At 43.1% G+C, this 13,740-nt stretch overlaps 1 protein-coding gene across 1 annotated transcript; it reads left to right on the top strand.

Annotated features, from left to right (window-relative positions):
• Nucleotides 1–733: 733 nt before the first annotated feature.
• On the top strand, nt 734–10,786 carry klhl11 (kelch-like family member 11). The gene is made up of 2 exons (XM_028818933.2): nt 734–1,202; nt 8,843–10,786. The coding sequence occupies exons 1-2, from the start codon at nt 769–771 to the stop codon at nt 10,425–10,427; spliced, it is 2,019 nt and encodes a 672-aa protein (XP_028674766.1). The 5' UTR covers nt 734–768; the 3' UTR covers nt 10,428–10,786.
• Nucleotides 10,787–13,740: the final 2,954 nt, after the last annotated feature.

Here is a 13,740-nt window from a genome sequence, read left to right on the forward strand (position 1 = left end):
AGGACTTGGCATCCAGGGCACACAGCTTGGACCCCTTCAAAACTTCATACGTTTCTTTTAAATTTGCACGCTTTCCCCACTCCGGCATGGATTTCTCAGGCATCTTGGTGACATTTCTACGCGGTCTTACTCTCAAATGAGGCCTTAGCATGTCTAAATCCAGCCCTGTGATCTTCTTAGTAGTGGTGTTGATATCTGCACAACAATCCTAACATGTTGGTGTTAAACTGATAAAATGGGCACACGTTCAGTGTGGACTGGAGCACAGGAGAGACCGGGGTGTGACATGGTGGCACATCCACAGTCCTCGGCACCGGTTCCGTTCATAAACATAATGTCACAGACGGACTGAGGCCTGGTACTGTGGACACAACTGCCATTTGGATGGTAAAGCTTTTTCCTTTTCGCTTGAATCCATTGCCTCCAAGGTTTGTGGTGGCTCCCTGCGGTCAACTGCCCTGGAGGTGATTTTGTAATTGATATGATTCTAATGGATCTTTATAATTTTGAAAATATTCAGGTGTATTTTTGCTTTAACTACAGTAGATCATGGAGTTGCACTAACGCCTTGACCTGCACTACCGAAAGCAGGAATTGATTGATTTTATATTGTTATTGGCGTCATGCCGGTTTGACCAGTAGGTGGCGGTGTTACATCTGCCTCCACGTTTCGCGCGCCGTCTCCATCTCAGTGGGCGCGTTCAACTGCTTTTAATTCCCGCCCCCTTCCTCAGCCCGCCCATTCCTGTCCTACACGGCCGGTCCGAGATGGCGGCGGCTGCGCCGCTTCCTGATGAGGCGAGTCGCACTACCGCTGGGGGCAGTGCCCTGTCTGCAGATGGCGACACGGAGGACGCTGAAGACTTCAGTTCATCGTCTTACTGCACCGAGCTGTCGCGGCGACAGAATGCGCAGAGGCGCAAGGGACTCTTCTGCGACGTGACCCTGGCGTTCATCGGCGGAGCGCACTGCTGTGAGTTCCCGGCCCATCGCTCCGTCCTCGCTGCCGCCACTGACTACTTCACGCCTCTGCTTAGCGGGCCCTTCTCTGAATCGATGTCGGGCAGGGTGGAAATGAAAGAATGGAGCTCGGAGCTTGGGCTGGACTCGGACACCGTGGAGGGAGTCATCCAGTACATGTACACCGGGGAGATCCGGGTGAGCACCTGTAACGTGCATGAGGTGCTGGAGCTGGCGGACAGGTGAGCCTTTGGGAATGGGCGTAACTCGGACTAAAGGGTCGCTAAAGAAACGTGCGGTATGAAGCATGCAAATGGCGCCCCTTGGGGTGTAATGGCCTTTTATATTGACAGGTACAGACAGACCTTCACACCTTTACAAGAATTGTTCCGTTAAAATGGCGAAGCAAACATTAATTCTTCCTTCGCATCCATTTCTCCCAAAATTGAGGCAGGGAGCCCAAATCTTAAAAAGCAGGACCCAACCCCGGATGAGATGCCACAGGGCTGTGGGGTCGGTACACAGAACCATCGACTCCAACTCCTTTAGTTGTAATTTCAGACAATATCCAGTACAGGTCAAAAGGTTGAGGTCACCCAGACATTGTAATAGAAATTGACACCTTTCTTATCAAGTTACCTTTAAATTGAATGAGTAGAGCACTACTAGTGTTGTTACTGCTTGAAGTGACTGATTTTTAATTTATTATTCAAGTGACTGCAAAGCCCCATTTTCAGAACAGTCTCCTGATAGTCAACTTCTTGAGCTTATCTTTAACTAGCAAAATACCCGCGCTTCGCAGCGGAGAAGTAGTGTGTTAAAGAGGGTATGAAAAAAAAAAAGGAAACATTTTAAAAATAACAACATGATTGTCAATGTAATTGTGTTGTCATTGTTATAACTGTTGCTGTCTTTTATATATATATATATATATATATATATATATAATATACACACACACATAAACATTTATATACATATACATATATATACATATGTACATATACACATCTACATATATATACACACATACATAAACACACACATAAGACTTACTGACTGAAACGGGCTTTCATTGACAATCATGTTACGTTATTTTTAAAATGTTTCCTTTTTTTTTCATAACCTCTTTAACACACTACTTCTCCGCTGCGAAGCGCGGGTATTTTGCTAGTATATATATATATATATATATATACATATACACACATACATGCAGTTTTAATAACACAGAAATCAATATAAACATTAACATCATTATCATATGAGAATATGAAGTAATATATAAGAAGCACATTTCATATAAATATAAATTATTAAACAGTAAAATCTTGTTCTGTAATTTGCTACCGTGGCAATTTGTGTGTCTGTCCAGGATTTTAAATGACCTGTAGCTCGCAAACCGTTGCACCTATACACTTGAAATGTGGTACACATATAGTACGTCACGTCTACTATCCGCTTTATGGGTGATGATTGTTTTACTCTTTTTATCTTTATTTTATTTTATTGTAGAATCGACTCCTATCTGCGCACAGCAGGGCAGCCGTGGGCGGATGCGTATGGTGTATTCACTCCATGTTATCGTGCATTGCGCTGTCAGTGGTATTTTGATAAAAGAATTTGAACAACATATAACAACCGTATAAATTATTAAACAGTAAAACATTAACAGTTATGAAGTAAAGTTACATTAAGTACTACTGCAGTGCCTTCGGGTATACCTCATTTTTTGTTTGCCCATTATATGCTTAAATGTATACATTTTTTTGTTGCACCTACCCGAGAACACGCGACATATAACCGAGCGTGGGAGAAGCATGGATTTTAAACACGCGTTGAGTTGATCTGCTGGTCTCCCTCGTGGAATAACTGGTAATGTTTGACTAAAATCTACAGCGAGTAAAACGACATTACCTCCTATTTTTTTTTTTTTACGATCTCTGAGATCTTGCTTTTTTCGGTTCAAGTCTTCATAAGCTCTTTTATGTTGTATGGTGTACTTATCGCAAACCATCATCTTTGAATGTTGCAAGACTTTCGCCTTGGATGTAGATCGGGGTAATTACATTCATTGCATTCCTAGTCTGAATCACAATGTGATTGTATGGGTGGTTACCTGGCACTGTAGGGTTGCCACCCGTCCTTTAAAATACGGAATCGTGCCGCATTTCAGAATGAAATTGCGCGTCCCGTTTTGAATCAATACTGGACGGGATTTATCCCGTATTTTTTTTATATTTTTTTTTTTTAAAGCAGCGTCTCATGCAAATCATCCCACACGCATTTTATGAAGATGCCTCCTTTCCTACTTTTGATTGGGTAATACTTGATGTCATCGTTAGTTTGATTGGTCTTTTTAACTGTCCAGTGAGGAGGGCGTGTCTTTTAAGTAGAGTCTGCAAAGTGTTGGCACTGAGATGTGGCGTCAGCGCCATACTTGAAGCCCCTAACGTTGCGGTCAGCAAGTCGGCTAACATCCGCCATGTGCCGTCTTTCAGTTGCGAGAAGCAGATCATAGAATGGTTGAAACTGTTGCCCCTAACGTTGCGCCACGGCGTGTGGTTCGTTTATACCTCGTGTGTTCTCATTAAAGTTTTATCTCGCGAATATGTTATTGCAATCCGCAGCGGGAGCGTTTCTATAAACTTAATTTAAACTTACGTTTTACACCGTGCTTTGTTTCCCTTATGAACATGCTTGTATGCTTAACTCGCTCCGTTCTCAATTGTTTAATTAATTTTTTGCTCTTCGCTGTTTGCGGGTCTTCCTCTATTTCCCCCTACTTCGTTGTTTTATCTCGCGAATATGTTATTGCAATCCTTAACGGGAGCGTTTCAATAAACTGATTGAAAATAGTTTTGCATTTACCATTTTAGTAAAAGGCGAGCTTTTAAGCCTGAGAAATCACCCCGTAAATGCACACGTTTAATTGCACATGTGTTAATATGTATGGTTACACAGTATTAAAAGACAGTGAACAACGTCAGTTACCTTTGTTCCCGCGTTTGATAAAATGTGAGCTTTTAAGCCTGAGAAATCACCCCGTAAATGCACACGTTTAATTGCACATGTGTTAATATGTATGCTTACACAGTATTAAAAGACAGTCAAAAATTAACGTCATTTACCTTCGTTCCCCGCGTGTGACTCGTGCTGTAAATCTCTTCCTTGTTTTTAGTTCACGTGATTACGTAGGAGGCGTGATGACGCGATACGTGACTCCGCCTCCTCCATTACAGTGTATGGACAAAAAATATGTTCCAGTTATGACCATTACGCTTTGAATTTCGAAATGAAACCTGCCTAACTTTTGTAAGTAAGCTGTAAGGAATGAGCCTGCCAAATTTCAGCCTTCCACCTACACGGGAAGTTGGAGAATTAGTGATGAGTCAGTCAGTGAGTGAGTGAGTCAGTCAGTCAGTCAGTGAGGGCTTTGCCTTTTATTATTATAGATTAATCACATTTACATGCTAACTGGTTATTAGAGAAACCTTTCTAACTGCACTTGCAACACTGAAACCTGATATCCTGCTCACTTGTGTTACAAGGTACTGGCATTTCTGAAGTTCAGTTCTGGGTTTAAAAGTCAGGATTGGTCTCCCCTAGACCTGTCCTCAGATATGGGGGATGGATATTTGAGGAGTAACCCTGCAAGTGAATGATTATATTTTTATATTATGTACATTAAAGAACCACCAACAATGAATCAAATTAATAATATATTGAACAATTATTCTAAAAGTAAAGTTGAATAAATCAGACTCTGCGGCTGCATGAATAAAAGGTAAAGTACCACTTCCAGTTAATGTAAATAGCCCAAAAGTTGATAGAAATCTACATTTTGTACCTGATACTTGTATGCAAAATTTGGTTGACCTAAGTGAAAGCGTCCTCAAGTTATTGTGTTTACGTACACACAGACATAATTCCAAAAATGATATTTTTGGGCTCGGACAGGTCTAAAATGTCGAGATTCATTAAAATCTTGACATAGAATCTTTGGACGATTACAATACTTTCCCTGTACTTTGTATACGAGAAAGTAAAAATGGACAAAATGAATCGGCTTTCTCAAGTAACATTTTTTTTTTTGAAGAATGAAGTTTATTCCGTGTGACAGGTTGCCAAAAAACTGAAGATTTCTTACAAAGCTGTCTGTTACTGTCTTGAGAAAAGAGGATGAACTGATCTGACCAGGATAGGACAAGAAGGGCAGGGCCCATATGGACAAGTGCACAAGGCGAGAAGAACATCTGAGTGTGTAGTTTGACAATCAAACACCTGACAGGTCCTCCATAGTCTTCTTCACTAAATACATACCCAATGCTAGTGTCCATCTACCACAGAGAAAAGACGACTCCGGGATGCTGAGCATACTACACTTTTCCGATCATCTTCTGTCCAATGTCTGTGCTCTTTTGTCCATTTTATCCTTTTCTTTTTATTTTCCAGTTTTACTTATGGCTTTTTTTTAAGGGCCAGCATTCCAGAATTGTCCTTTTCTCTGTTTCGGGTGACACTGGTATTTGACATGTATTTGAAGAAGAAGTCAACTGAGGATCTGTAAGGTTTTTGTTTCTCAAACTAAACACTCTCATGTCTTTCAGTTGCAGGTGTCCAGCTGGACCTTCCCCTTCTTTTTCTATCCTGGTTAGATCAGTTCACCCTTTCCTTTCCAGACATTTAAAGACACTTTTTTTAATGAAATCCTCAGTTTCTTGACAGTCTGCCACATTGAATAGCCTTCATTCTGCAAAACAAGAAAAACAAATAGACTGACATGTTTTTTTTTAGAGAAAACTCTTTCATTTTGAACCTAGGACTGAATTTTAGGAATGTCAGCACTTTGTAACCCAAGGGTTCTCTAAGAACATACACAGCCTTGGTCCACAATAGAAATAAAATCCTGCAGTATTTCTTTATATTCCCTGCTTTATGCCCCAATATATGCAAGTTATCGCTGATATACTAATAACCCAATTGTGCTTCACTCACTCAGAATATGGAACCAATGTAGAAAGCATTTTAAGATGGAGAATCTTTTATCTGTTTCACCTCTACATGATAACCACCTTTTTCAACCTTCGCAAACCTGTCCAGTTTTTAATATCTAGAAAACATTTGGGATTAAATTACTTGGAGATCTTTATATAGATAACATCTTTGCATCCTATGAACAATTACATTCCAAATTAAGTTTCCACCAACACATTTCTTTCACGGTGGCGCAGTGGGTAGCGCTGCTGCCTCGCAGTTGGGAGATCTGTGGACCTGGGTTCGCTTCCCAGGTCCTCCCTGCGTGGAGTTTGCATGTTCTCCCCGTGTCTGCGTGGGTTTCCTCCGGGCGCTCCGGTTTCCTCCCACAGTCCAAAGACATGCTGGTTAGGTGGATTGGCGATTCTAAATTGGCCCTAGTGTGTGTTTGTGTGTGTCCTGCGGTGGGTTGGCACCCTGCCCAGGATTGGTTCCTGCCTTGTGCCCTGTGTTGGCTGGGATTGGCTCCAGCAGACCCCCGTGACCCTGTGTTCGGATTCAGCAGGTTGGAAAATGGATGGATGGATGGACATTTCTTTCACTATCTTCAAATTAGAAACTTTGTTAAACAGAACCTGCCCGATTTTCCTCATCTCGCACCTTCCTCTATGCTGGAAAAAATATTGCTCAGTTTCGAGGACTCGGACAGCATTTCTGTAATATATAAAAATATTTTACAGTCCCTCCCTTTCAAAGATCCAAGAGGACAGTGGGAAAAGGATCTCTCACTCAACATATCAGAAAAGGAGTGGAAAGTAGCAATGCAGAGAATTCATTCGAGCTCCATACGCGCGAAGCATACAACTATTCAACTCAAAATTATATATCGAGCACATCTGTCTCGTTTAAAATTGTCCAAAATGTTTCCAGGGCAAAATCCAGCCTGCGAACACTACAATTGAGCTCCAGCCTCACTGGGCCACATGTTCTGGGTCTGCACCAAATTAACATTCTGGACAAAAATCTTTAAATGCCTTTCAGACAGCCTTGGTGTCCCAATCCCTCCTAACCCACTAACAAGTGTGTTTGGTGTAAAGTGGAGAAGGACAAACAAACTGTGATGGCCTTCACTACACTATTGGCACGCAAACTTATTTTGCTAAACTGGAAGAGTCCTAACTCTCCTCTTTTAAGTCAGTGGGTAACTGATGTTTTGTTTTATTTGAAATTGGAAAAAATCAAATTCTAACTTAGAGGACACGTGCAGAACGTTTTCAAAACCTGGTAGGATCTGATCAGTAATATTTTAGAATAAGCTGTTAAAGCACTGAGGAAGTAGATGCTCTCCCCATTTCTTTTTGTCCTCCATTTATCTTTATCCACCTATTAAACTCTTCAATTTATTTATTTTTACTAGTTTTAAGTTTTACTCTGTTGGCCATGCTCTCTTTAATAATTCATTAATAATAATAATAATAATTCATTACATTTATATAGCGCTTTTCTCAGTACTCAAAGTGCTATCCACACAGGGAGGAACCGGGAAGCGAACCCACAATCTTCCACAGTCTCTTTACTGCAAAGCAGCAGCACTACCACTGCGCCACCTGTGGGGGTTGATTTGTTTTCAATCCTATTTTTTTGTAAAAATTGATCTATTTGTATGGAATGATTACAATAAAATTATAAAAAAAAAGATGTACAGGCTAATATATACAGTACCTGCTGAAAGAGGCCTGCGATGAGTTGATGTCCGATCCTCGGTAGATTGTTGTCTCAGGGACCTGCCTGTGGACGCAGGAGTCATAGTGCGCAGGCGCCACACAAAGCCCCTCTCCCCAGAGTGAAACGGGAGAGACTACGAACCGTCTGACATGCCGCAAGCAGGATAAAGTGAGGTCAGAAATAAAAGACAGAGCAGGAAACAAAGTAAAACGTCATAAAGAGGTTAAAGAACGGGGACAAACACATGGAGAGCAGGTGACAGATGATGAAAACTGGAATGCAACAGCTTCAGAAAAACCTAGGCACGAAACACATGCACAGCGAGATACAGAATATAAAGGCAGAAACAACGACAGTTAAACGTCCACACCACACAGGCAGACCTGGACGGTGCAGGCGCCTACATCGCACGTCGGAAGGTGCGGGAAAGTACGAAAGGCAAAGGCGCCTACACAGCATGGTGAAACCCGACATAATACGGAAGGCGCAGGCGTTGCCGCCATATTGTGAGTGGCACTACTGCGTAGTGAAGGCGCAGGCGTCACCACCATATTGTGTATGACACTACTGCAGAGTGAAGTTAGGAATAATGTGCTGCTTGGGATCATACAAAACGCCGAACGCGACCCACCATCTGACACTGCGGAGGCAAAGCAGGCACGGGATCAAAACGAACGAGCTCGACTGACGGATATACGCCTACAACGCGCGTCTCAAACCACAGAAGCAGGGCAAGCACGGGTTCAAAACAACGCAAGCTCCTACAACGCACGTCTGAAACTACGGCTGCCCAGTGGGCACGGGTTCAAAACGCCGGGGGTAGGCGAGCGAAGCCCCCTTGTTGTTGTCTAACAGGCAGTAGTGGATTAAGTTAACCTAAATGTTTTTAAAGTTATAATTGTGTTTTGTTTTTTTGTTTTTTTTTCATTTGACACAAAGTAGTTAAGTACTTGAAAGAAGATTAATCCACAGAGGAATGTAGGGAGTAAGTCAGCTGGTCAGGACAATACAACTGTAGGAAGGAATGTTTTTGTTAAATTTGGCTGAAAGAGGACAAATATAAACCACGACATTGAGCATGTCAGGAGGAGGAATAGCAGAGCTGGGTTATTTCTTTTAATGTTCTCCAAACAGCAGTTTCTTTGTTCTGCGCCTCACTTGTTCTTTTGCTACTTTTCAGATTCCTGCTGTTGCAGCTGAAGGAGTTTTGTGGAGAGTTTCTAAAGAAGAAACTTAATTTAACAAACTGCGTGGCTGTCCACAGCCTGGCCCATATGTATTCCTTGGACCAGCTGGCTCTTAAGGCTGCTGACATGATCCGACGTAACTTCAACAAGGTCATCCAGGATGATGAGTTTTATGCTTTACCTTTCCATCTGTTCCGGGATTGGCTGTCAGATGCAGAGATCACCGTGGACTCTGAGGAGGTGCTTTTTGAGGCAATAGGCAAGTGGATTCGCAAAAACCCAGGAGATCGTGAAAAATATTTTGAAGAGCTGTTCAGGCTGTTGCGTCTTCCTCAGATCAAAGCAAGCTACCTAACCCGTGTGCTTAAGTGTGATAAGATGGTGGCTGAGAATGAGGCCTGCTTGAGACTGGTCACAGAGGCAGTAGAAGGTCACGCTATCCGCTTTGAGAATATTAAGGCTACGGACTTGGAGTACTGGGCCTCCTATATGGCTTCTTTTCAGCCGCGGTTTGGCCAGAACATGGATGTGATCATTGTGGTTGGGGGAGTGTCAGAAGGAGGTGACTACCTAAGTGAATGTGTTGGCTACTTCTTAGATGAAGACCGCTGGGTCAACCTGCCCCACATCCACAACCATCTAGATGGACATGCAATTGCCAGCACTGAGTCTCATGTTTATGTAGCTGGTTCAATGGAGCCTGGCTTTGCCAAAACTGTTGAGCGCTACAATCCGAATCGCAACACGTGGGAACAAGTGAACAACCTTATCACACGTAAGCATTCCTTTGGACTCGCCTGTGTCCGAGAGATTCTGTACAGCATAGGGGGCCACGGCAATTTCAGTCCTGGTTTCAAAGATGTCAGCGTGTATGAACCAGATCAGGACAAATGGCACAACCTGGAGTCGGCCCCCAAAATTTTAAGAGATGTTAAGGCAATAAGTGTTGAGGACCGTTTTGTGTACATCACTGCCCGCACGCCTGTGGACACTGACAATGAGGATGGCCTGAAAAACATCACCACCAGGTATGACACAGAGCTACGGCAGTGGCAGGATGTGGAGTCGCTTCCACTCATCGACAACTATTGCATATTTCAAATGGCTGTGGCCACTACCAACTTTTACCACACTGCCTCCTGCTGTCCCAAGAAGTATGATGTCCGAGACGAGGCTATCAAGCACAAGATCACTAGCAGGACATCAGATGAAATCCTGGAGAGCCTTCCTCCTGAAGTAACTAGCATTGAAGGAGCAGCCATCTGCTATTTCAAAGATGATGTTTTCATCATTGGTGGATGGAAGAACAGTGACGATGTGGACAAGCAATACCGCAAAGAGGCATACCGCTATTGTGCCGAGAAGAAGCGCTGGATGCTTCTGCCACCTATGCCTCAACCCCGATGCAGAGCCGCTGCCTGCCACGTGCGTATCCCATACAGATACCTGTATGGATCCCAGAGGTACCCCATGCCACAGAACTTGGCACGGCAGCGGGACCGCATGCAACAGATGCAACAGCTGCACCGGCGTACGCTGACCTTGCGGAAGCAGCTGCAGTCTCAGATTGAATGCTAGAAGGGCGACTAGATTGTGCACCTCTAGTGGCACCTTGACGTGTTTTTTTTTTTTCTTTTTTTGGTAAACCTTAAAGTACTTTCCATTCAGCTTTTATCTGTGGTGCCATCTTAAAGGACTAGTGATGCCCTAGGCCCGAATGACACTAGTAATGCTGGTGAATAATGGAGCATGTCGCTGGGCATGCCAATGATTGCACTTGTTGCATGGCTCCATACCTGTGCACCATACTACACACATTGTAGTTCATATTGACCTTTCTCTTGTTTAGACAAGATAACTCTGGACAGGAAGCCAAGCCTACAGAACTTTGAGAAGAACTTTACAAGATTTAAAGGTTCATATATTTGCTTTGGATGTGCTGTAGCCAAAGTTCAGCATATGTCAGTGAACCTTTTTTGATGGCCTCGCTCTTCTTTATCACCGCTTCTTGTCCCGTAACTGCTTTAAAGAGTTACAAGAGTCGCACACTCCTTTTCTATTGCGTTGGCTGCTGTTGTAACATTTTTAGGAGATCCTGCACTTATTCCAGTCGACCAATGCTAAAATAAGTGCACTTTTACATTGACGACTGAGCATGGAATGCCAGTATTACTGATGCGAGTTTTCAAAAGTTCCTTGAAGTGTAATATGAGGAAGGACACCCTTCAAGATATCATATGTGGGACCGTGTGAGCCTGGACCACGCGTGTAGGCTCTGCTTAGCATTGTAAGGTGACCAGGACCAACCGTGACTCTTGACATTCCCTCCTCACAGTGCCAGAACAGAATCTGCTCAGTTGATGTACCTCTGGGGCTCCGAAGCTTGTCTGTTGAGTTGCCATTATGTTGCACTTGCCTCTCCCTCCTTTGTACTCCACGGCTTGTCAGATACGTGACTTGACTGACACTCCTAACCGCACCATTTCTGCATTACTGCTGCTGTCGGCAAAGAGGTAGACGAGGTCAGACATGGCACTTCTCACATGCTTAATTGAGCTACTTGTTTCTTGGCGTGTGAGCTTTTAAACATGAATTATCTAGATACTGTATATTCTAAGAATTGTTTCATATTTCTACTATACAAACTGGCTATAATTAAAACATTCTCATACAAATTGGCATTTTTAGATTGCTTGTTCTTAAATTAAGACGCATTATAAGTTATTTTCTGTGCTTTACTCATCCTTGAACACACCATGAAGTGGCTACATGATATTTACAAACCAAAAAAAACCAAATGTGATTAGTGAAGTACACATGCCCCGTATTGGTAGGAGAACGTGTCATACCCAATAAAGTTATAAAGTTATTTGAAACCGAAATGTGAGTTTTATTTTCCCTTTACAGTCACACTTATTTTTTTTTTTTTTACATACTTTATTCTCCCATCACACTGCAGAACATTTTAAAGGGGCCTGAGTTGTCTTGAAAGCTTGCATGTTGTAATCTGTTCAGTTAGCCAATAAAAGGGTCCATTTGCTTAACTTCTCATTACATCCATAATGGCTAACACGGTACAACACTCTGTACTACAGCAGTCTTCAGTTAAACCCTCCTGCGGTGGGCTGGCGCCCTGCCCAGGGTTTGTTTCCTGCCTTGCACCCTGTGTTGGCTCCACAGACCCCCCCCGTGACCCTGCAGTTAGGATGTACAGTAATCCCTCCTCCATCGCGGGGGTTGCGTTCCAAAGCCACCCGCGAAATAAGAAAATCCGCGAAGTAGAAACCATATGTTTATATGGTTATTTTTATATTGTCATGCTTGGGTCACAGATTTGCGCAGAAACACAGGAGGTTGTAGAGAGACAGGAACGTTATTCAAACACTGCAAACAAACATTTGTCTCTTTTTCAAAAGTTTAAACTGTGCTCCATGACAATTCTGTCTCACAATTAAAAGAATGCAAACATATCTTCCTCTTCAAAGGAGTGCGTGTCAGGAGCAGATCATGTCAGAGAGATAGAGAAAAGCAAACAAATCAATAGGGCTGTTTGGCTTTTAAGTATGCGAAGCACCGCGGCACAAAGCTGTTGAAGGCGGCAGCTCACACCCCCTCCGTCAGGAGCAGAGAGATAGAGAAAGACAGATAAAAAAATCTACGTGCCCTTCGAGCTTTTAAGTATGTGAAGCACCGTGCTGCATGTCGCTTCACGAAGCAGCTGCACAGAAGATAGCAACGTGAAGATAATCTTTCAGCATTTTTAGACGAGCGTTCATATTGTCTAGGTGTGCGAACAGCCCCCCTGCTCACACCCCCTACGTCCGCGCAAGAGAGAGAAAAGTAAGTTGGGTAGCTTCTCAGCCATCTGCCAATAGCGTCCCTTGTATGAAATCAACTGGGCAAACCAACTGAGGAAGCATGTACCAGAAATTAAAAGACCCATTGTCCACAGAAATCCGCGAACCAGCAAAAAATTTGCGATATATATTTAAATATGCTTACATATAAAATCCGCGATGGAGTGAAGCCGCGAAAGGCGAAGCGTGATATAGCGAGGGATTACTGTAGCGGGTTGGATAATAGATGGATGGATGGATAAACCCTTTGTTTGCCTGTATTAGCCAAAGGTTTTTGCTCCTGTGACTTCCCCAGTGATGCAGTCACCCTGACAAAACAAGGCAAAAATCAAACCTGTTTAAGTTGTAGTGGGGGGGCTTGTTTGTGCAACGGGGCTCAGCCAGAGGTACAATATACACGATGGTGCTGCAGACAGACGAGGAAAGCAGCTGTTTTGGTCTGTGCAAACAGAAGAGAGGTGCATCGCTCTGAGATGGTGTGTTTGTTACCCCACAACAGAATGAAAAAAGAAACGGCCGAGACTGCAGGTGGTACCTGAAAAGCTTTAGTACTGGCACTGGTGCTGTCAGAATGCAGCGAGACTGCGATAGTTTGACACTGAACTGAAAGCCATGTCATTTGCTAGTCGTGTATCTGACACCCTTACGACAAGTGTGATGAGCTCTCCGACTAGAAGCTGTGTAATGTGCTGCCAGTTTTAGTTAAGAGTAGTGTAGCTAAAAGGAAATTAGTCTTGTAAGTACACAATGTACTGTGCAACACTGGCTGGATTAATCAACACGTGCCTGCCATTTTGGGCAACATTTACTGATTACAGCCCCACCTGGAATGCTGGTGTTCTCTTTAAAATAGTCCTGACATGTCCAGATCTGCACCTCGGTCACTCTGCCTCTAGATACAGGAGGGTTTTTTTTGCTGTGTTTGAGTGGCCAGGCAAGAAAATTGCTGAGCTAAAAAAACATCCAGGGTCTCATTTATAAAACTTTGTGTGGATTCAAGCATGAAAATATATACATGCTAAAACAGGAAAGTA

This window comes from Erpetoichthys calabaricus, chromosome 14 (genome assembly GCF_900747795.2).
Source record: "Erpetoichthys calabaricus chromosome 14, fErpCal1.3, whole genome shotgun sequence".
Taxonomy (NCBI): domain Eukaryota; kingdom Metazoa; phylum Chordata; class Cladistia; order Polypteriformes; family Polypteridae; genus Erpetoichthys; species Erpetoichthys calabaricus.